The sequence below is a fragment of the Sipha flava genome, unplaced genomic scaffold (genome assembly GCF_003268045.1).
Source record: "Sipha flava isolate LNK unplaced genomic scaffold, YSA_version1 89_pilon_pilon, whole genome shotgun sequence".
Taxonomy (NCBI): domain Eukaryota; kingdom Metazoa; phylum Arthropoda; class Insecta; order Hemiptera; family Aphididae; genus Sipha; species Sipha flava.
This window is the reverse complement of record NW_020273631.1, coordinates 475,001-495,350: the sequence shown is the minus strand read 5'-3', so window position 1 is coordinate 495,350 and position 20,350 is coordinate 475,001. Positions and strand designations below refer to the sequence as shown.

General features: G+C 34.0%; 3 protein-coding genes and 1 pseudogene across 6 annotated transcripts in view; 1 reads left to right on the top strand and 3 right to left on the bottom strand.

The window, feature by feature from the left end:
• Positions 1-10,624, top strand: part of LOC112693690 — a 27,483-nt gene extending 16,859 nt beyond the window's left edge. Inside the window, exons 5-8 of one of the 3 annotated variants that reach the window (XM_025568881.1) lie at positions 9,287-9,406; positions 9,684-9,842; positions 10,274-10,358; positions 10,443-10,624. In XM_025568881.1, the coding sequence (XP_025424666.1) occupies positions 9,287-9,406; positions 9,684-9,842; positions 10,274-10,339 (345 nt within the window). In that variant the 3' untranslated portion in view covers positions 10,340-10,358; positions 10,443-10,624. Of the gene's footprint in view, positions 1-9,286; positions 9,407-9,683; positions 9,843-10,273; positions 10,359-10,442 lie in introns of those variants that run through there. The other 2 variants (XM_025568882.1, XM_025568883.1) reach the window with 2 other exon arrangements.
• LOC112693691 lies at positions 395-3,901 on the bottom strand. Its single transcript, XM_025568884.1, has 6 exons — positions 3,698-3,901; positions 3,334-3,489; positions 2,935-3,140; positions 997-1,141; positions 692-822; positions 395-567 (listed from the first exon to the last, which is right to left on the bottom strand). Exons 1-6 carry the CDS (start codon positions 3,789-3,791, stop codon positions 400-402), a joined length of 900 nt encoding a protein of 299 aa, XP_025424669.1. The 5' UTR covers positions 3,792-3,901; the 3' UTR covers positions 395-399.
• Positions 4,215-4,746, bottom strand: LOC112693693 (annotated as a pseudogene).
• LOC112693692 (zinc finger protein 746-like) lies at positions 4,763-8,877 on the bottom strand. Of its 2 annotated transcripts, XM_025568885.1 has the most exons (3): positions 7,528-8,877; positions 7,395-7,460; positions 4,763-7,335 (listed from the first exon to the last, which is right to left on the bottom strand). In XM_025568885.1, the coding sequence occupies exons 1-3, from the start codon at positions 7,685-7,687 to the stop codon at positions 7,025-7,027; spliced, it is 537 nt and encodes a 178-aa protein (XP_025424670.1). In that variant the 5' UTR covers positions 7,688-8,877; the 3' UTR covers positions 4,763-7,024. The 2 variants fall into 2 exon arrangements, with proteins under 2 accessions (XP_025424670.1, XP_025424671.1); XM_025568886.1 differs by lacking the exon at positions 7,528-8,877 and having other exon boundaries at positions 7,395-7,514.
• Positions 10,625-20,350: the final 9,726 nt, after the last annotated feature.

Sequence of the window (20,350 nt, the reverse complement as noted above, 5' to 3'; positions counted from 1 at the left end):
TTTTTTTTTTAGAACATTCAAAACCAAATTTTTAAAGATTTTATTTTAATGTTTTTAAATTTATTAATTTATAATTATACTTGAATTACAATTTTTTTTATACTTGTATGAAATAAATCCTTTTTTTAATGACTTTTTAAGTGTTATTTTTTTCTTTTTTAGAGCATATTTTTAAGTTTATTGGGTCATATATAAGCGCATATTTTAGTGCTTTTTAGTGCTATAAGTCCCGAACCCTGGTTATAATTATAACTTATAAGCTATGAAAACAAGAAGATATGAAAATCTATAGATTTAAGAGGAACATAAGAATTACGATATCTATAATTCTCTGTGTTATAAACAAAAGTATTTTAATAAATGCTATTGTTAAATGTATATAGTTCGTGTGTAGCACTTTCAAAATAGGTGAAGGTTAAGCAATATAGAATTATACGTTATAACCTTTTGATATGTTGAACTCCATGCCTTAAAAATTGATTCCTTATTTGTGGGATATAAATTAATAGAGAAATACAATTTTTCTTGTGGAAAGCAATTTTTCTCTAATACTTGATGTAGTTTAGTCTAGAAAAAATCAATGCATTTAAATATTTAATCCACTGTTTACACTAGTTTATTACAAATCATAGTAGATATGTATCATAGATCATAGTAGATCATAGTAAATATATAATATATATTTAAATACCAATGTGTATTTTCCACATCCATCTACTGGAGTAATGCTGTCGATTCTCGAGTCAAGTGAACATTTATTGAAACGGAGTATACTAATTACATATAAATCCACTACTGTACTTAAAACTTTGATGTCCAACCCTTAAAAAATTAAACGAAATAAAAAAAATTAATTTTCTGTTAAATGAGAATCATTATACAAATTATTGTATAATACGTGTAAGCCGATCATTAATTAAATAATACATTATATAGAAGCATGTTGTTCTTCAACGTATTTTAGAACGCGTAAATAAATGATAATTCAACTCTCACATTCAAATTTCGGTTTTGCATAGTAGTCCATTAGGGTATTTCCCATAAGGCTTATGCCAATTTCCAAGTCCGGAAACGTTTCCCTCATTATTTTAATGTATGCCATTAGTTTTTCAGTAAATTCTGGGATTGCTTCTGAATCGTCCTACAAAAAAAATGTCTTATGTTCATTAAAGTTAAATTAAAATCAGTAATTAATAGTTTTTCGCCATTAGTCATCAAGAAATAAGTTTATTTTTCTTTCGATAGTATTATCATTGATTATGGATATAATATAACTATCTATTATCAATGGTATTATGTTACAGATATACTTGTATGTAAATGAAAACTAAAAACTATTCATTTAAATTTTATTAAATTATTTGCATGAATTTGAAAAAGAGATTACATTTTTGTATAAACCGTAATCAAATATACTTAGTTGATATTTGTTTTAAATCGAAATCACAATTTCGGAAACAAATTAACTTGTCATTTGATAAATGTTATTGTGTTTCTGTTACTGATGGATACTTAATATTAATTGACTCTGTAATCCGTAAGACTAATCTGTTTCAATCATTCACAACTTGATACCTAACATTTATCAAGTATTAGTCAATGATTTTATGAAATAAACCAGGGATCTCCAAACTACGGCCCGCGAACAAGTTTTAAACGGCCCGCAGCACCCATAAGACGGTAAATAAAATATAGATATCTAAATATATGTGTAATTTAAAAAGTCGTTATCGCGGGCACGTATCATAATTTATGACGACAGACATTGCAATTTCCTTTTATATTTTTAGTTTTAACGTCGATAATGGAGAGATTAGTCACATAGACGAGCGGTACGATGAAATCATTTCATAACGTTTGTACAGTAACATGTCTAAGTTTGCAGTGCCTTTATTATGAATATTATTCTTTACCTATTAATTCACCAATTCGACATGTCAGGAAGAGGATTGAAAAGGAAAATAGATTCAGAATGTCGTGTTTTCAATGAAAAGTGGTCGTTGGATTATTTCGTAATTTATTCAGGTAACAAAATAATTTGTTTAATATGCAAAGAAAGTATTTCTGTACTTAAGGAGTACAATATTTGAAGGCATTATGAAACAAAACATAAGACAACTTTTTCAAAATTTACTGAGAAATTACGGTTAGATAAATTGCAGTCACTTCAAAATAATTTTTTAATAATATTATTTAAAAAACAAAAAAATATTAATGAAGCTGCTACAAATGCTAGTTTCCGTATTTCACATATATTGGCAAAAAGAGGAAAAGCGTTTTCTGATGGTAGTTTAATAAAAAAATGTATAATTCAAGCAGTTGAAGAAATTTGTCCAGAAAGAATTGATACTTTTAAAAATAGTAGCCTTTCTGCTAACACAGTTACCCGTAGAATTATTAAAATTACAATGTATATATTATTATCATTTAAATTTATACCAATTATATTTAAGTATATTGTAGACAATATTTTATAAAAAGATTTAAAGTTAACTTATATTTGTATACCTATATTTTCATAAAATTAAAAATTGTATGTGTTAATAAACTTTTGGCCCGCTAAGAGCATTTGATATTTTTTTGTGGCCCTTCAATAAAAAAGTTTGGAGACCCCTGAAATAAACAATATGCAATACGTTTTTTTGTTTAATAATCAACTTAGCAATGTTATTTAGGTATTTCAAAACGGATTTATATCGATATCTAAATAATATGTGTTATATATTTAAATACGATAAGAGGAACGTTAATTCCTTTGATAGACCACTTCAATAAATGTATTTATATTAGTAAACGTCTTTACATTTTAACATTCAGTAGGGCTTATTCTTTAAAAATGATTTACAGACTGTTTAATTTTAAAAATATAAAAATAAAAATACTATTATAATATTATAATAGTACACGTATAAATTATTACAAATAGAAACTTACATCAAACTGAAGACGAGTAAAAATTATTCCTTTGATTCCCGGATGAGCTTTCATATAAGCCGTTAACCCTTTCATTGACTCACGAATGGATGCATCTCCATCACAATCGCCACACCCGAGAGCGTAAGTCCAAACTTCTATATTAAAATAACCATAATACACGTACACGGGTTTACTACTTTTTAAAACTAGATCCAATTCTTTTCCTATGTAAAATAAAAAAAAAAATGATATTATAAAAATTTAAAACTATTTGTATTAAAAATTATGATTAGTTCCTACAGAATCTCTTGAATGTTAACAGTAAAAATTGATCAATCATTTCTACCGAGCCATTATCATTTGTACCATTGATTAAATATATTCAGTATATTAATCAATGTTTGTACGTTTAATTACCCTTTGTTTTATTGTCGTATCCATAATCAACATTGTTCCTTACATCTATTAACAACCCGTCCCAAAAAAGAGATGTGCACGCTTCTGGTAGGTCATTAACTGATAATATTGATCCATTGCTTGAACCATAAAAATTACACGCCGATATTCCAGGACCTATAAAAATAAAAACTAATTTAATTAAGTTTATAATGATTTTAAGTTCCGTGGCTTGATTTAATAAGACTTTATTATAAATTCTTATAATTAGCAGAAATAGTTTTAGTTAAACATTGTCTCGAAAACTAAAAGCATACATTATTATAAACATTTAAATTTGGAAAAACGTATTTTTATCTCAAATCTACTTAAATTAAAGATTGACCTTTTTGTTGTGATGTTTCATCTGAAAGGCAAGTTGATGTTAAAAATAAAACAAGGATTAATGTTCTAATAATAGCAAATTGTACAGCATTCATTTTAATTTATTAGATGAAATACGTATAAAACCAGACTATTGTAAATCTATTCAATGTCTTCTATAAACTAATATGTATACACTCCGAGTTAACAATTTTAAAATGAACTAGTATAATCAGATTTTTATTTATTGTAATGTTATCGTTTTGACATTAGAAATTATTTATCTGATTGCAATGTTTATACATGTTTTACATCTGCTGTACACCTAAACACGCATATCGCGTAATGTATACATACATAGGTAATATTTATTAATGAAGGGCAGGTAATTATTTGTTTTTATTCTCTCATTAGAACGTTTTAAATTTGGTATTTTTTTTAATAAATGTTAAAATATGATATATTTATTTAATGGAAAGAGTCTAAAAATTGGTTTCCACTCAAATATACTGTGCAAGCCATATTGCAATATATATGATATTGATAATTATAGTCTTGGTAGACCAGCCATGTGGTGGGTTACGTGTTGTCGAACCCGGCGATCTCTGCGTAACGCGTGCTGGCCCGTACCAATCCGCCACGTATACCCTGCTCTACCTTTAGCAGCATATCGTAGTCTCCGAGCAGCAGTCGAAACTAAACCCGGGAGCCGTGTAATAACAAGCCGGGTCTAGGTTATATGTTTGCATGCATATGTCTCTGAAGTTTTCGAACACGTCGGCCAGAAGCAGCACGTCTATTTTCAGGTATAGATCACTGTAATCGCCTAGAGTTCGGCAATCGAAGTGATCCCATACCCGAATCGCGTGCTTGTGTTCCGCGATCGCTACGTGCTCCTCCGTTAGCGTGCTAAAAAACTCGGAGCGCTCCGGCAGACTCGTCTCGGCCAACCTGTCCCAGCGGTCGGTGTACTCGTAAGGAAATACACCTTTGCGTATCACGAGAAGCATATCGTTCGGCGCGAATACATTCGTGATTTCGCTGCCAGGGCGGAGAGTTTCGACGCTAAAACGACAGGTATCGACAAACCTTATCGTGAACTCTTTGTTGATGGACTTCGAGGAAGAGATGTACGTCTCCTCCGAGTTGGGTATCACGGTGATCCTCTTGGTATTGTACTCCAACTCAGTCACGATAAAATGAGCGTCATATTTTGATAAATTGTGCCAAAAGCATGGCACAAAATTGGGCGTTTTTAGATTTAAATTGCACGTGTTGCACAATGTTTTCAAAAAACGCCCCGACAGGTGATCGTGGTGAGCGACTTTGCGGTTTTCTTCGCGGAACTCCGTGCGACACAGATCGCAACGCGTTTTTGCCACGTGCACTGCGAGTTCCTCCTCGCCAACGCTACACACGATACCCGTGATTGTCGTCATATACATTTCGTACAATTTACCCGGCATCTAGGTGACCGCCAGGACGAATTGCCGCGCCACGTCGTCTCGCGCAGCCGATCCGCGAACCATGACCGGTGCGCTCGGAATCTCGAACCATTCGAGCAATTCCGCGGGCACACCGTCCGCGACCTTTACCAGAAAACCGTAGCTCATGAGGCAGTGGTCTTGCGAGACAGATGTGTTAGCGCCTCGCGTCTCGGTCGACTTACGGAGATACGATTCGAAGTCGGCGTATATGACGAACGGTAAGCGTTGCGTTTTAACCCACGCGTCAAATCGTACCGTAACCCCCTCCGACAGCATTAAGGGTACTATCGGTTTGTGCGGGCCACATATTTTCATGTGCTTTGCGAGCGCCGCCGCACCGCTACACTTATAGCGCGTAGGTGCTCGTCGAAACGGGTGAAACACTTTTTGCACACGAAAACGTTATGTTCTCGCATGGTCATCTGCGTGCTAACGAGTCGGGAAAAATTCGAGATAAACGTATAATGGTTATCCCCCTCGTGCGTGATCAGCAGTAGGTCGAAATGATTGTCCTGCTCCGTATCCACGACCCTCAGAGGGTATACGATATGAGGTGAAATTTTCTCATTGCCGCAATTTCCCAAACCGTACACGTTTACGGACGTACCGGAGTTACAGCGCTCAATCATTTTTATTTCCGATACGGGGGTGGAGACGGATAACGCGGAAAAGTCGTACCGGTACACCTCGCTCGAATAATTCGCTCCGACTCGTTCGCAGTGCGCGGTGTTCTGCACGTGTTTCGCCAGAATGGCCCACTTGAAACATTCGCGATCAACGTTTTGCGAGCTTACGACAGCCTTACGATTAGCTACGCGCGCCGGTAACGGAACGTAAGACGAGCCGCCTAGCGGCGTGTACTTGTACACGCCTAAAAGCAGCCCGTCTATGCACGCGAGTGTGTATCCACTGCCTTTACCGCGGTAAACGTCCTCCTCGGCGAGAAGTATGGAAAAATCGGACGTCACCATATAGGTACGTCCACACTAGTGCGTTTTTGCTTGCGATAAGTGCATGCGTCGTAGAGCATGCGATGACGAACGAAGCGCATTCAATAACGCATGCGTCTATCGAGTTGAACGGAGAAAAGTTTTGTTCAGCATGCGACAAAGCACGTGTTTCCAAGCCCAGTGGATTTTTCGTGCGATTTGATTGCGACTTTTGTAATTATTTTTTTATTTCAGTATTTTGATTTATATCATTTTGATTTTTTCGTTTATATTGAGTGTGTGGAAACTCTAAATAGGTACATAAGATATGAAAATGAATCACCAGTAGCTAAATACCGAAGTGTTATTAACAATTTTATGTTAGGCGGTACTGCCTCTCTAAATTTGGTATTCTGTTTTACAATTTCGGGCTCGATCATTTTTAATAACGAAAAAAAAATTTGTTTTGGACATTCGCGTAAAGTTTCCAAACAGGAAGTCTTCGTCCAATTGCAAATCGTTAATAATACTGAAGTTTCTTGTTTTAAAATAATTTTTTATCCATTTGGAACGCTTTTTCTCACGTTTTTTTTTCGCATTCGCGATAATATAGTACGCTGCAGAAATACCTAAAAGTAAATTTGAATCTGACATACTTTTAGTTTTAACTATACCGCACGGTGAAAAACGACTGCTGGCGTAGACACAAATGTGGACAGAAAGAAGCATGCATTTAAAGCACTCAACAATCACATGCGCTTATCAATCACATTACCTTATCGTCGATATCCCCGAACTCGTACAGCTCTCGGGCACATGTCTTAAAATACCTGTTGACGAGCAACTGATCTAGTTTGGGGATATCGTAAGTGGCCTCCAGTTTGAGATGGTATTTAATAGGGTGAACAAGCACGCATTCGCGTAATCTCACGATCAGCTCGACCGCAGAAAAACGTCATAACTACTACAGTTGCTGGCATTTTTTCTGTAATACCATACGACAGATCGATTAAAAGACGAATCGATCTTGACAAGAGCGTCCGTGTTCACCGACGTCATACGATTTTTCTTACGTCTAACGCTAACAGCCGAATTATCGTTAAAACGTTTACGCGGTACAGGCGCGGAGATAGCTATAGTGGCGAAGGTGGCGGTGTCGGTGGATGTGATGGCGAGGGGTGCTGATAGCGAGTTATACGTTGGTGAAGCGGTGGGTGATGGTGGTAATAGTGCAGCTGTCGGCACTATTTTCAGAATTTTAACATTAATATTACATATTTTAAGTAGGGAAAAATAAAATTACCTTCTCCCATCACCGGTACGGCTATCCCCATCGCTGCGTTGTACAGATCCCCATATTTTTTAAATTCTATTAAAATGAAAATTTATAAATGACGGGAGGGACGGGGATTAAAACAAAAATAAAATGTACTCACTGTGAACGATCTGTACGTGTTTTACCAAATAATCGCGACGTTGGTATATTTTGGAACATACATCGCATTTAAAAACAGCTCCGTCATGCGTCTTCTGGTGGCGTGTTAAGCTGCTTTTGCTCGCATAAGTTTTATTGCACGAAACGCATTTGAAAAACATTTCAAAAAAAGATAAATAAATTCACTGAAATGAAACGGTAGCACAGAATGATACGATCACTGTTGACTTCGGGGCGAAGACTGACCGTTCGGCGTTACGGAGTGACGCGCATAACACATTTATTATTATACAATACATGATACCATTTACCCGTGATTTCATCGACAATCCGGGATCTTGAAGATCAGATGATGGTATATATATATATATATGTATATCTCCAACACGTGTTGCAATGTTTATCTCTAAAAGACTTTAGCAACAGCCTCGAGTTTATATCTAACACGCATATGTGCTGTTGGTGGTCATTATATTATATATATTATTTAAATAAAAGATTAATATGAAAAAGACTACAGCGACGGCGGCGGCGGCTTAATGTTTAACACGTAGTGCTACTTATTATAATATAGAATATATTTATATTTTACTTAAAATAGTTATATAATTATAACGTTATCAAAACGCGTCAGCGTGCGCGCGCGCGGTTATCATTTATTACACGTAATCGCGTGGTAATGGCGTCTGCGATGATAGAATAAAGAGCGCGGTAAAATCGATGATAACGGTGAAAAAATCGAGCCGTTATCAGCGATGACGCGACTGAGCCGGGCGAGGCGGGACCCGGACCCCGGACCGAGCGGATCGGTGACGGGGCAACCAAGGATCGCGGCGGTGGCGGCGGACGGGGAAGCGCGCTCGTGAAGTGGTGATAGTTTAGGCGATTACGACGGCGGAGGGGAAGTCCGCGGGTGAAGTGGCGGCCTCTATGGCGGTTGCGGCGGCGGACTGGGGAATCGGGTGGTGAAGTGTGGTCGTGGCCGAGGGCGAAAGGGTTAAACCCGCCGCCGCCGATTTCCCGTAATCGATCGGTAAATCATTTAAGATCATAGGTTAAGCGCTTAATTGACGCTAATTGATCAACCACCCCGTTGAAGATCACAGGTTAAGTAGTTAATTTACACTAATTGACCAATTACCCCGTCAAAGATCATAGGTCAAGTACTTGATTGAAACTAATTGTTCAATTAATCCGTTAAAGATCATAGTTTATGTACTTAATTGAGAACTAATTGGTCAATTAACCCTTTTAATTGACCAATTAGTGTCAATTAGGCTAGGATCAAAGGTTAATTATGATTAATTGGGGTCAAATATTATCGGTAAGGTCATCTACGGTGGGCGTTGGTGTGGTGGTTTTACGGTGGGGGCAGAACCGGCCATTTCATCCTACTCCCATCAGCGATGAGAATTTTTATTAATGTAGTAGTGTCATTTTGCGATCTTCCCCCACATTGCTGTAATCTACCGATCTAAAATTAAAATTAAATTTGAATTACTGTTTTATTATGGTAGTTTATTAATAATTGGGTGAGTAAATTAATTAATACCATTAGTTGTCGTGAAGCAGACAATTGCAATTTTTCTTCAATATCACACACTTCAGCTACAGATTTAGCAGGTAGAATGAAATGTAATAAAATATAATAATTATTATATTAATTTATCAGTTTAATTGCAATGGAATTAGTATTTCTAAGTCATACTAATATTGGATTGTAGCAAAGTATTAACAAATATATTTTTTTATATTTATAGTGTTTTATTAAAGGAAATACTGAAGATTCCTTAATTGTAACAAAAGTGCTTATTGTACTTCCAACTTTCACAATTCAACTATTTATAAAGTGTTTTATAATCGGAAATCTTAATAAAAAAGTAACTATACATATATATATATATATATATATGTTTTTTCTATTCAGTCGATACTGATTTTACAGATAATTTCAGTTCAAATATCAAGATTCTTCTTTTTCAAAATAGACAATAATAGTATATTAGATTAATTTAAGTATTAAAAATAGAATCATTACATTAGCTACAGTAAATAGTCTTGAATATATTGTTTAGCTACAACAATCTATTATAAATAATCTAAAAGTTATTTTTGTAGGGTACATTTAATACGACTAAATATATTTATAATTTTTAGAAAGATTCGATTACTTTTATGTTGTATAGCAGTAATTGGACAGATATGGACAAAAAATCTAAAAAGTTGATTTTGTTTGCAATGAAACTAAATAATGCCAATGATCTCAAATTAAAGTTTACCCAGACCAGGATTGTCAATTTGGAAATGTTCTGTAATGTACGTATTCTGATAAATGTTATATTTATGAAAATTACATATTTTAAGCTAAGGTGTGCCATAATATTATAAAAATATTTTGTAAATCTGTACCATTTACTCTCACTATTTGAAGTCTGATTTAGTAACTTTTAGTTTTAATATAAAAAATAAATGACAATTGATATATTTTAATTGCTGATCCAAACATATTGGTAAATGGATTAAGAATGTTGCAGTACCGTTAAACGAATATTAAATGTTGATGGCTAACGATTAAAATCGTGGTAGATAAATAATAACATTCGTTCATTGTTTGTTATTTATTAATACTGGATCATATTTATAATAATATTATACTTTGATTACAGATCATCCGATTTAGATAAATAATAATATTAATTGTTGATTATTTATTAATACTACATAGTTATATTATGTTTGATTTACAGACTATTCGTTTGTGCTATTCGATATTTTCAGTATTGGCAAATTACAGTCTAAATAAAATGAAATAAAAATTAAATTATGATATCAGTTGAGTATATATAACATAATTTTATTACATTACATATTTTATTGAACGTATATGATTACATCCATAATGTATTATGATTCTAGATTCCTTGAATTAATTCATTAATACCTCACACCAATAGTTATTTCTAAGAAAACGCACACGTTTTGGTAGAAGAAGCAATATTTATATTTTACTCCAATAGAGAATGGACATGTAGTAACACATCTAGACAAATGATTTCTCAATAATGTTTTAAAAAATATTGATGAATAAACATACTCGTAATCTGTAAAACATAAATTTAATTTCTATGAATATAATATATTCAATACAAATATATAAGTATATTAAAAATTTAAGGGCTCTTTTTTTTCGTGACGTCACTAAAAAATGGTGCACTATTTTCAATTACAGTGAAACTTCCATATAACGAAGTCAAATAAGCCACAAAAAAAATTCGTAATATGGAGGAATTCATTAAATAGAATTACGTATTTTTTTCCACCTTTTTTTTTTTTAATTTAATTTATCATTTCTTACCACAGATAAAGCTTTTAATATGTCTTCTTCTGTTAGTTTGGATTGTTCTTCTGCATATTCCTCTTCGTCTTCTTCAAATTCACCAGGATTTTCTTTTTTTCTAACCTCTCCTAGAATACTTTCTTCATTAGGCGATTCATATACGGCAATATCTTCATCAATTTTCAAATAATCTTGTAAAGTAACGCTATCGCAGTGAACTATGTTTAAAATTTGATAGTGACAAAAACCAGTTTTTGTTAAAAATTTCGTTAAATGGAAGTTTCACTGTATATGGTTATGCCAAATGCTCCCATCCCATAAACGGTAAGAAATAAAATATTATCTTCTCTTGCGTGCTTAAATTTTTATATGGCTGAAATATATCTGCTATAATTAACAGATCTTCGTCACTAACGCGTGCATCTAATCAGTTCTCTGTGTGATAAATTATGCACATATCAACATTTCCGGACAAAACACGTGTTCATTACAGAATAAATAATATCTATAGATAACTGTGTAACAAAACGTGAAGTCCGTAAAGCTTTTTTATTTTGTTAACTTTTATTTATATAAAAATAATAATAATAATGACGATAACAATTATTATTGTTTTATAATATTTCAATCAGGTGTACAATTTATACATACATAATAATACTCGTTGTCGATTTTATATATCTTCACGACATTTATATAATACGGGGTATTACTCACAATGCCGAGATGTTAGTGTTCGTATTAGGAAATTTACACAGTAAGGCCAACGTGCTGACCAAAGTATGCTACGCTGTTTTAGCAACGTAGCCTATGGCAGCGTCGAATGACTCCTAGCACTTACTAACACACGGTTGGAGAGGGAAGGATGATTCTGTATCGCACGGTTGATGGACGTGGAGGTCTGATGCGAGCAGCAGCGTTGGGTAAGGCGCTCGACGTGCTCTGGGCGGACACTGGACTGGTGGTGGCACGTTCAAGCTCGGACGGCGACGGCTCACACTTTCGGTGGTGACGGCTCCTAGGCTCTTCGGCTGTACGGGTGACTGTTGAACTGCTGCCTCTCTGCCAACGTGTACGGGATGGGGGAAGTACCCGGTGTAACTATATATACGTATTATACGTGATTTATTGGTATCGATCGTATCCGTATATCTAATCGATAGCACACCCAGGTACGGGGGGGGAGGGGAATGTTGATTTTACGGCAGATTTCGGGGCTATTATATACGTAATAATCCCATACGCTCGCAACGAAAGTGTGCAATAATATCATTGAAACTGTGTACGTGATATGCGGGTTCGAAACGGTCAGCTAATCGCGCGCTACCTGGTTCGACGAATGCCGATAGCAACAGTCTTTTCAGCTGGTTCTCACACCGCGAGGGCGATAGTGGCATATACGTAAATACAGGAACAACGTGTGATGATGTCTCGTTACAACTGTTAACATAAAAGTTGATGCACGATTATTTCGTCAATTTATTTAGAAATGTTGTAAACACCTAGTTGTATGTATAAAACTATTTCATTCATGATAATTATCCTTATTCTTATTTATTAAAAGTTTTAGTTTTAAGTTTAAAATGTAATGCTATAAAGTTAATTGATTTATAATGAATTTTTATTTCATGTGTTTATGTTTATCTTTTAATTTTCGAAAAAGTCTTATTACCAACTACGTAAAATAAAAATAAATGAAAATAATAAAAGCAAAGTACTATCAACTTCAAGATCAAGTGGCTATGGTTTAATAGTTTTAATTAAAATGCAAGAAAAACATACATTTGATAACTTATTCAACATTTGAGACTTTTTATAACTCTCACGCAAATTATTTATTATATACAAACTAATTCGATTCTCCTTTGATCATTTCACTCTTTCGGTGTTTTTTTTTTTTTAAAAAGAAATTTACAATCTGTACATAAAAACAAAAACAATAAGTAAATATGATAAATATTATGAATAACAATGGCATGAATAGTATGATTGGGGAAGAGACCCATTGACAACACCCTCATAATTTATAATTTGGCAATTTATTATAATAGGTCACGGGACCAGTTCCTTTTTAAACGTCGTTTTGGGTTTCCAGGTAGAACGTGAGAGGACATATTTTTTATAAGAGGATTTTTATGGGAGTCGAGTTTGGAATGGAATCTTTTGTAGTGAGTGGTAGCTAGTTCTTTAACGGTTGTTATTTTGAGGTCTTTGTAAAGCGAAGCATTACTTATGTACCATGGTGCGCCTGTGATTAGTCGAAGATTGATGTTCTGATGAGCTTGTATTGGACGAATGTTGGAAGGTTTAGCCCGTCCCCAAATTTGGATTCCATAAGACCAGATGGGTCTTATTATTGTTTTGAAAATTAATAATTTTGTTTTTAGGCTTAGTTTGGATTTTAGCAGTGGACGACGGAGTGTTTTTAAAAAATAAAATATTTATAACATTATGATTAAACATCCCTCAGGGAAACACGTTCCAACGTGTTTACGGGTCTTAGCGAACCCGGGGTCCCGAGCTCCCCCCCTTTCAGGGTATGGAAGGTTAATCGTAGGGCCAACAACCCTGCATTGTAAAAACATACTGTTAAGAAACCACCAACACTGCCTCGGATAACAAATGGATCACCTGGAATACCGAACCGAAACGGAAAATGGAAACACAAGGAGATTAAGATTGCGACATGGAACATTTTGAGTTTATATAGAACAGGAGCGTGTCAAAACTTGGTAAATACATTAAAAGATTACAACATAGATGTAGCAGCACTACAAGAAATAAGATGGACAGGAACTGGACAAATGAGAATGAATGATTATGTTATATATTATAAAGGCTTAAACGACACATATCAGTTTGGAACAGGATTCACTGTTCATAAAAATTGTCTATCCTCTGTAAAAGAGTTTAATCCGATATCTGAACGCGTGTGTACAATAAAATTAAATACAAAGCCCATGAATATGTTTATCATTAATATACACGCACCAACTGAAAATAAAGATGAAATAGATAAGGATGAATTCTTTGAAGAGGTAGCAACAATTTATGATGAAGCACCAGGAAATACAATCAAAATCATAGTGGGTGATTGTAACGTTAAATTGGGAAAGGAACCATCATTTAGACCCACAATCGGAATGCATAGTGTACATGAGATAAGTAATAACAATGGACAGAGACTAATCAACTTCGCCATGTCCAGGAAAATGACTATCAGTAGCACAACGTTCCCGCATAAGGACATTCACAAATACACCTGGAAATCGCCTGATGGGCGTACGGCGAATCAAATAGACCATGTACTTATAGATACAAGATTTAGATCCAGTATAGCGGATGTGAGGAGCTACCGAGGGGCAGACAGCGACACGGACCACTTTATAGTCGTCTCTAGGTTTAGACTCAAACTAAAGAAGAATTACTCGGCTGGGAAGACGGCAGCCAAATTCAACTTAGAAAACTTAAAAATCGATGAAGGAAGGGAAAAATACATACAAGCAGTTGGAAAAGAGTTATTAGAGAGACGACAACATGAGGCCACGGATAACTGGATCATGGTACAAGAATCTATAAAAATAGCCGCCAAGAACACGATTGGAGAGACAAAAAATCAAAGAAAACCATGGTATAATAATACATGTAAGAACGCAGTAAAAAAACGAAACGAAGCAAGATTAAAATACCTCAGTCTCCAAACGCAAGAGGCAAAAGAAACCTTTGAACATGAGCGAAGAAAGTGCAAAGGCATTATACAAAAAGAAAAAAAGAACTTATATGAACGATGTGTTACGTAGTACTGAACAAGATTACTCAAAAGGAAAAATTAGACAATTTTTCCAGAAGATCAAAAGATATAAGATATTTAACCCAAGCTTGAAAGCTATTAGAGATAAGGATAATAAAACAATCTTAATGGATCCCCAAGAGAAAACAACTAGATGGCGCGAATATTTTGAAGAATTACTAAACAGTGAACTACCTGAGGTACCAATACCGGAGTGGACTGGTCATACAGCTGTACAGAAGAAACTAAAAGAGCCATCAATAGTCTAAAAGATTGGAAATCTCCAGGATCTGACGGGATACCAGCAGAATTAATTAAGTACGGAGGCGAGGAATTACATAAGATTATTCATGAAATCTGTAACAAAGTTTGGAAAACAGAAGTGCTGGCAAATGATTGGAAAAAAGCCATAATAATCCCACTATATAAAAAAGGTGACAAACTCAATTGCAACAATTACAGAGGAATATCTTTACTGAACTCTGCATATAAAATATTCTCAAAGATTTTGCTAAAACGCCTTGAACCAATAGCCGACAAATGCATTGGAAAATACCAGAGTGGCTTTCGTAAGGATAAGTCGACAATTGACCAGCTAACAATAGTGGGGCAATTAATAGAAAAAAAATACGAGTTTAGACAAAACATTTGGCAAGTGTTTGTCGACTTCAGAAAAGCGTACGATAGCATACACCGCGATAGTCTTTACAATATTATGCAAGAATTTGGTTTCCCGAGGAAACTTATCGCTCTAACAAGGATGTGCATGAATGACACGAAATATTAAGTGAGAGTAGACCAAACGTTGTCCGAAGAATTTGAAGTCATAACTGGGTTGAAACAAGGGGACGCGCTTTCACCACTATTATTTAACATAGCATTAGAGAAAATAATACGTAGTGTAAAAAATAACAACCTGGGAACCAATATAGGCACCATACAAATTGATATATTAGGATTTGCTGACGATTTAAACTTAATTGGTGATAGCATGGAAATAGTTGAACAGAATATAAACACACTTGTAGAAGGTGCTAAATCAGTCGGATTAAAAATAAACCAAGATAAAACGAAAGTAATGGAATTACTTCCCAATGGGGAAGAAAGCGTGGTTATCAATGACTATACTTTCGAGAAAGTTAAAGAGTTCAAGTACCTTGGAACGACGATTACCAATAACAATGATTGGAGTACCGAAATCATAAGTCGTATACGCAAGGCAGAGAGGGCCTATTTCGCGTTACATAAATTTTTCAAATCAAAATTATTTTCCAGAAGGACTAAGATCAGATTATACATGACCATGATAAGACCAATGGTTACCTATGGTTGTGAAATATGTCCCACTACCATACAGTTAGAAAAAAGGCTGCTAGTTTTTGAAAATAAAATATTGAGGAAGATTTGTGGTCCAGTATTTGATAGTGAGCTAAATAATTGGCGTAGAAGAAAAAATACTGAACTAAGAGATATCACTGAAGTTCCACTATTAACAAGCCACATTAAGTGCCAAAGACTCAAATGGTTTGGTCATACCATGCGGAAAACAGAAACCACTAATACGAGAGCAGTGATGGAGTGGCAACCGACAGGGAAAAGACCAAGAGGGAGGCCTAGAAAGCGATGGATGGATGGAATAAGGAAGGACGTAGAAACATTGGAAGTGACAAATTGGGAAGATGGAGTTCAGGATCGTGATTATTGGAGAACGGTGACGGTGGCGGCCAAAATTCTTAAAGAATTGTAAAGCCAAGAGAAGAAGAATTATGATTAAACATAATTTATGATTATAGATTTCATGCAGTAATACTTTATTACTTCAAATAGATTATGAATATATTTACATTAAGATACAAAAATAACTTTTTAAGTTTACTACAGCAGAAAATGAGTAGGTTATGTAGGTATTCTATCTAGATTTGCATCTGAAGAAGCATATTGCATCTGAAGAAGCATAATGTCTTTATACAGAGTAGTTAACGTTGTTCATCAGAAATAGTTCAATCATTTTATACATTAATTAATAAAAGATATTCAATAACCCTGGTATTTCGAGTTATGCGATAAATTAATTATGATATTCTTTATAATAATTTATTATTTCAGGTAAATAAATACAACTATGCACACACTATTCGAATGCACCGATTCCAATAAATTTATCGTCCCCGCACTATGAAATTAATTGTTATTGCCTCTCGCGTCCTTCCATTCTATCAGTTGATTTTCTATGCGTGCACAATGGACTGTCGACATTCAGTGAAATACGGCTGCCTTCATCAAATATACACCTTTTCAACTAACATTTTCAGTTTTACTAATAGCATGAAATTGTAATTTTTGGTGCATTTTTTTTTTCAATTATAGGGAAGTCACAAACCTCTAATAAACGCATATGATTTTTTCATAGACTATTATTTATTAATTTTTTTTTTTTTAAATCTATACACACGATTTTGGCTAAAAGGATTGCTCATCATAATAACAGAAAATTTCTGATGAGAAATATTTTCTAGTTAATATTTTGAGAGAAATTATTTAATGCATTTTCAAACGGTTTTCTTGATAACCAAAAAAAAAAAGAAAAAAAAGACGAGTTATAAAAATACCAATTTTCAAAAAAATCTTCTTAAATTATGTTTTGATTTTTTTTTTTTTTTATACTGTTCAAATTCAAACTTTTTAATGTATAACCACTTACCACTATTCACTAAACTCAACACCAAAAATCAAAATACTAGAGCACAATATAGCAAATCAATGAGTCGCAGTAAACATTTCTGTATCAGATTCCGATTCCGCAACCGTTCAGCCGGGCACCGGCTAATGACGGTCATTATCACGATAACGACTACGATAATCAATCGACTTTAATAATTCCAAGAACAACTTCATGGTGCATACACAAGTCATTGAATTTAGGTATTGAATTTTTTTCGTTTTCAAAATCGGTACAGAGTTAAAAGAGAAAGATTTATTTAGTTACTTCCAGTGACTTGATTTAAATTTTGAAAATAGAAATGTGTTAGTTAACCTTTTTGCTAGGTTATGTAGGAAAAATAATTGAGATTTTAGAACTGTTTGCATGTTAATAACATAGTTTTATGGGTTTTAAGAAGTTAACAGTATTTTTTTCTGTTTATACATAACTAGCTGACCCGACAAACGTTGTTTTGTCATATAGAGAATATTTTGCTAGAAAATAAACTAAGAGTATCTACACTACATACAGATACATCGGTACACATACATGTCTTGTTTCTACTAAATATAGTTAGATACGAGGAGACGAGGATTAAACTATAGGTAACTTTTTTAACACGTGTAAAAAATAAACAAGTTTCAAAGACAGAAATTATTTATTTATTTTTCAAAGACAGCAATTATTTATTGATTATACATTTTTCTAAATTTTTATTAAAATTTTTAATATAAACTATAGAATCGTCATTTACAATACTTTTAGTGATGGATAATAAAGGACGGTGTGTACTGAAATATGAAATGTACTCACGAGTTTCAAGCTTCTCGATGTGTCGATAAAATACGGCGTCGATACAAGTTGAATTGCGCGAAGTAGAGGTTGCGAGATCGTTACTTAATTCTAATCCAAGTTCGGTACGCATTCTCGCGATAGCAGTCGTCCGCTTCGCACGCGTTCCATGCGCTCTCGTAAATTAATTAGCTTGTTAATTAATTTTAATTATAACTATATTGTCTTTCTATCACCACACCAGTATTGTTATGTGAGAACGTACGTAACTTCCAACTCTTTTTCTTTGCGAAAAAAAAAAAATAAATTAAAATCTGTTTATTTCGTTCAAGTTAACTAAATGTAAGTGAATACTCAACAAACGAAATTTACATTTCGGTTGTTTCGGTCAAACTTGCACGTTACTGTATACGTTTTTCCTATCTGCGGCCGCCGCGGCCGTCGAGATAAGCCTAATTACCTGCAAACGCTATCGCCAGCCTATGAGTATAATGCTGGGTTTACACATGCATGTTTTTTGTGGCGCCATCATGTACGCCAGTAAACATGTATCGCCAATAACTGTTTACACAGTATTTCACCAAACTCTCGCCATTTCATTTTATTCATTGTAAATTTGTACAACTATTGTAGTTCCGTGTTTCGATTATTATTACAAATTTTATATTAATTATACTTACAATTATATTTTAAATTAATTAAAATGTCGGCTAAAAAAAAATTACATTTTCGTCATGCTTGTAAAATAGTATTAAAATGTTTGATTGAAGATATGAAATCGGATTTAGAAAAAAAGAGTAAAAAAAAGAAAAGATCTGTCTGGGTAAGGAAGTGGATTACTAGAAGACAAAATTTTGGAGCATCCGACAAAGCAAATAATATGTACAAATTATTATAAACTGAAATTAAAATAGTCACTGGCGCGATGAAAAGTTGGAATTATCTGACTTTATTTTTCTATGCGTGCAATCATTTCACTTGCACGCCAGTAGATGTTTACACGTGCATGTTTATTTTTAGTGGCGCGCCAGTTGTAACTTGCGCCACTACAAACATGCACGTGTAAACCCAGCATAATACTCTCACTCGTCCTTAATTTAATTTCTAATATTAATATCAATAATTGACCATGAATTTCAATAATAATCAAAATAACAAAAACAACACAATCTCTCCGATTACAATTGCGAGAAATAAAAACGATGTCACACCTGATCAAGGTTGGTCTGTCAAAGGTTAGCTGCCATTTCTTTTAATAAATGAAAAATATTTTTTTTTTCATCATCAAATTGCTCGATGGTCATATCCGGTTTTTGTGACTTTTCACCGTACGACGGATCAACGTAGTCGCTTTTGAACTTCAATTTAGTTCTGTAGGTTTTGCTTCTAAGTTCGTTTTGACGTATTTGTTTTTTCTGACGCTGTATTTCAAACTTCAACGATGGCCATTTTTTTCTATGACTATGCTGCAATAAAGTTTTATGTAATTTATACAGTGGCCGTTTTGTATTCTTCATCACTGTTGCAGCAGCCACACGCCCTTGGTATGACCTCGACGTAGCAAAATTAATCCTTTTGCCACCAATTAATTTTGCTATAATTCCATTCAGGGATTCGATGACGTTGCTATCCACATTTTGCAACAAACTACGGCTATTTCTTGCTAAATACCGTACAGGTTGCATTATATTTGAATAAAAATTTGAATCAGTTGATTTAATTTTTTCAAGATAATTAACATCATTATCTTTATCTTTATAATCACAAAAATAAGATGCACATTTATCATGTTGACCAAAAACGTGATCTATAGAATTTAAAATGTCATTTCGTAGATCATTTTCTGTATTTTTATTTTGTCTTCTATACTTGATTGCCGAAACGATTCCTCTCCTTAACCTTAAAATATTTTTTTGTAGTAACTTTCTATGGACCAATTTACCAGCTTCTTTTTTGGTAGTAATTTTTTTTAATTTCTTAGAAAAATTCCGAAGCAAATGATTTTTACACTCAATTTTTTCGATTGTAAGATTTTTGTAGGGACGTGCGTCCAAAATTTGCTTATAAACGCTGCTGTCTCCATCACCAATTAATTTATGGTACCTTATTCCATACATGCGTTCACTTTCTTTAAACCCCTCAACAACTACCGCAGCCTCCATTGCTGATGACCCATCAGAAGACTTCCAGTTTTTAAAACATTG

What these genes read in the sequence shown, in the direction of transcription:
- LOC112693692 (XM_025568885.1), bottom strand. Translation starts at nt 7,687, where the DNA reads ATGTTTTTCAAATGCGTTTCGTGCAATAAAACTTATGCGAGCAAAAGC. An exon ending in ACACGTACAGATCGTTCACA is followed by an intron (nt 7,461 to 7,527) that starts GTGAGTACATTT and finishes TCATTTTAATAG; the next exon opens with AATTTAAAAAATATGGGGAT. An exon ending in CGTACCGGTGATGGGAGAAG is followed by an intron (nt 7,336 to 7,394) that starts GTAATTTTATTT and finishes TTCTGAAAATAG; the next exon opens with TGCCGACAGCTGCACTATTA.
- LOC112693691 (XM_025568884.1), bottom strand. Translation starts at nt 3,791, where the DNA reads ATGAATGCTGTACAATTTGCTATTATTAGAACATTAATCCTTGTTTTA. An exon ending in ATACGACAATAAAACAAAGG is followed by an intron (nt 3,141 to 3,333) that starts GTAATTAAACGT and finishes TATTTTACATAG; the next exon opens with GAAAAGAATTGGATCTAGTT. An exon ending in TTACTCGTCTTCAGTTTGAT is followed by an intron (nt 1,142 to 2,934) that starts GTAAGTTTCTAT and finishes TTTTTTTTGTAG; the next exon opens with GACGATTCAGAAGCAATCCC.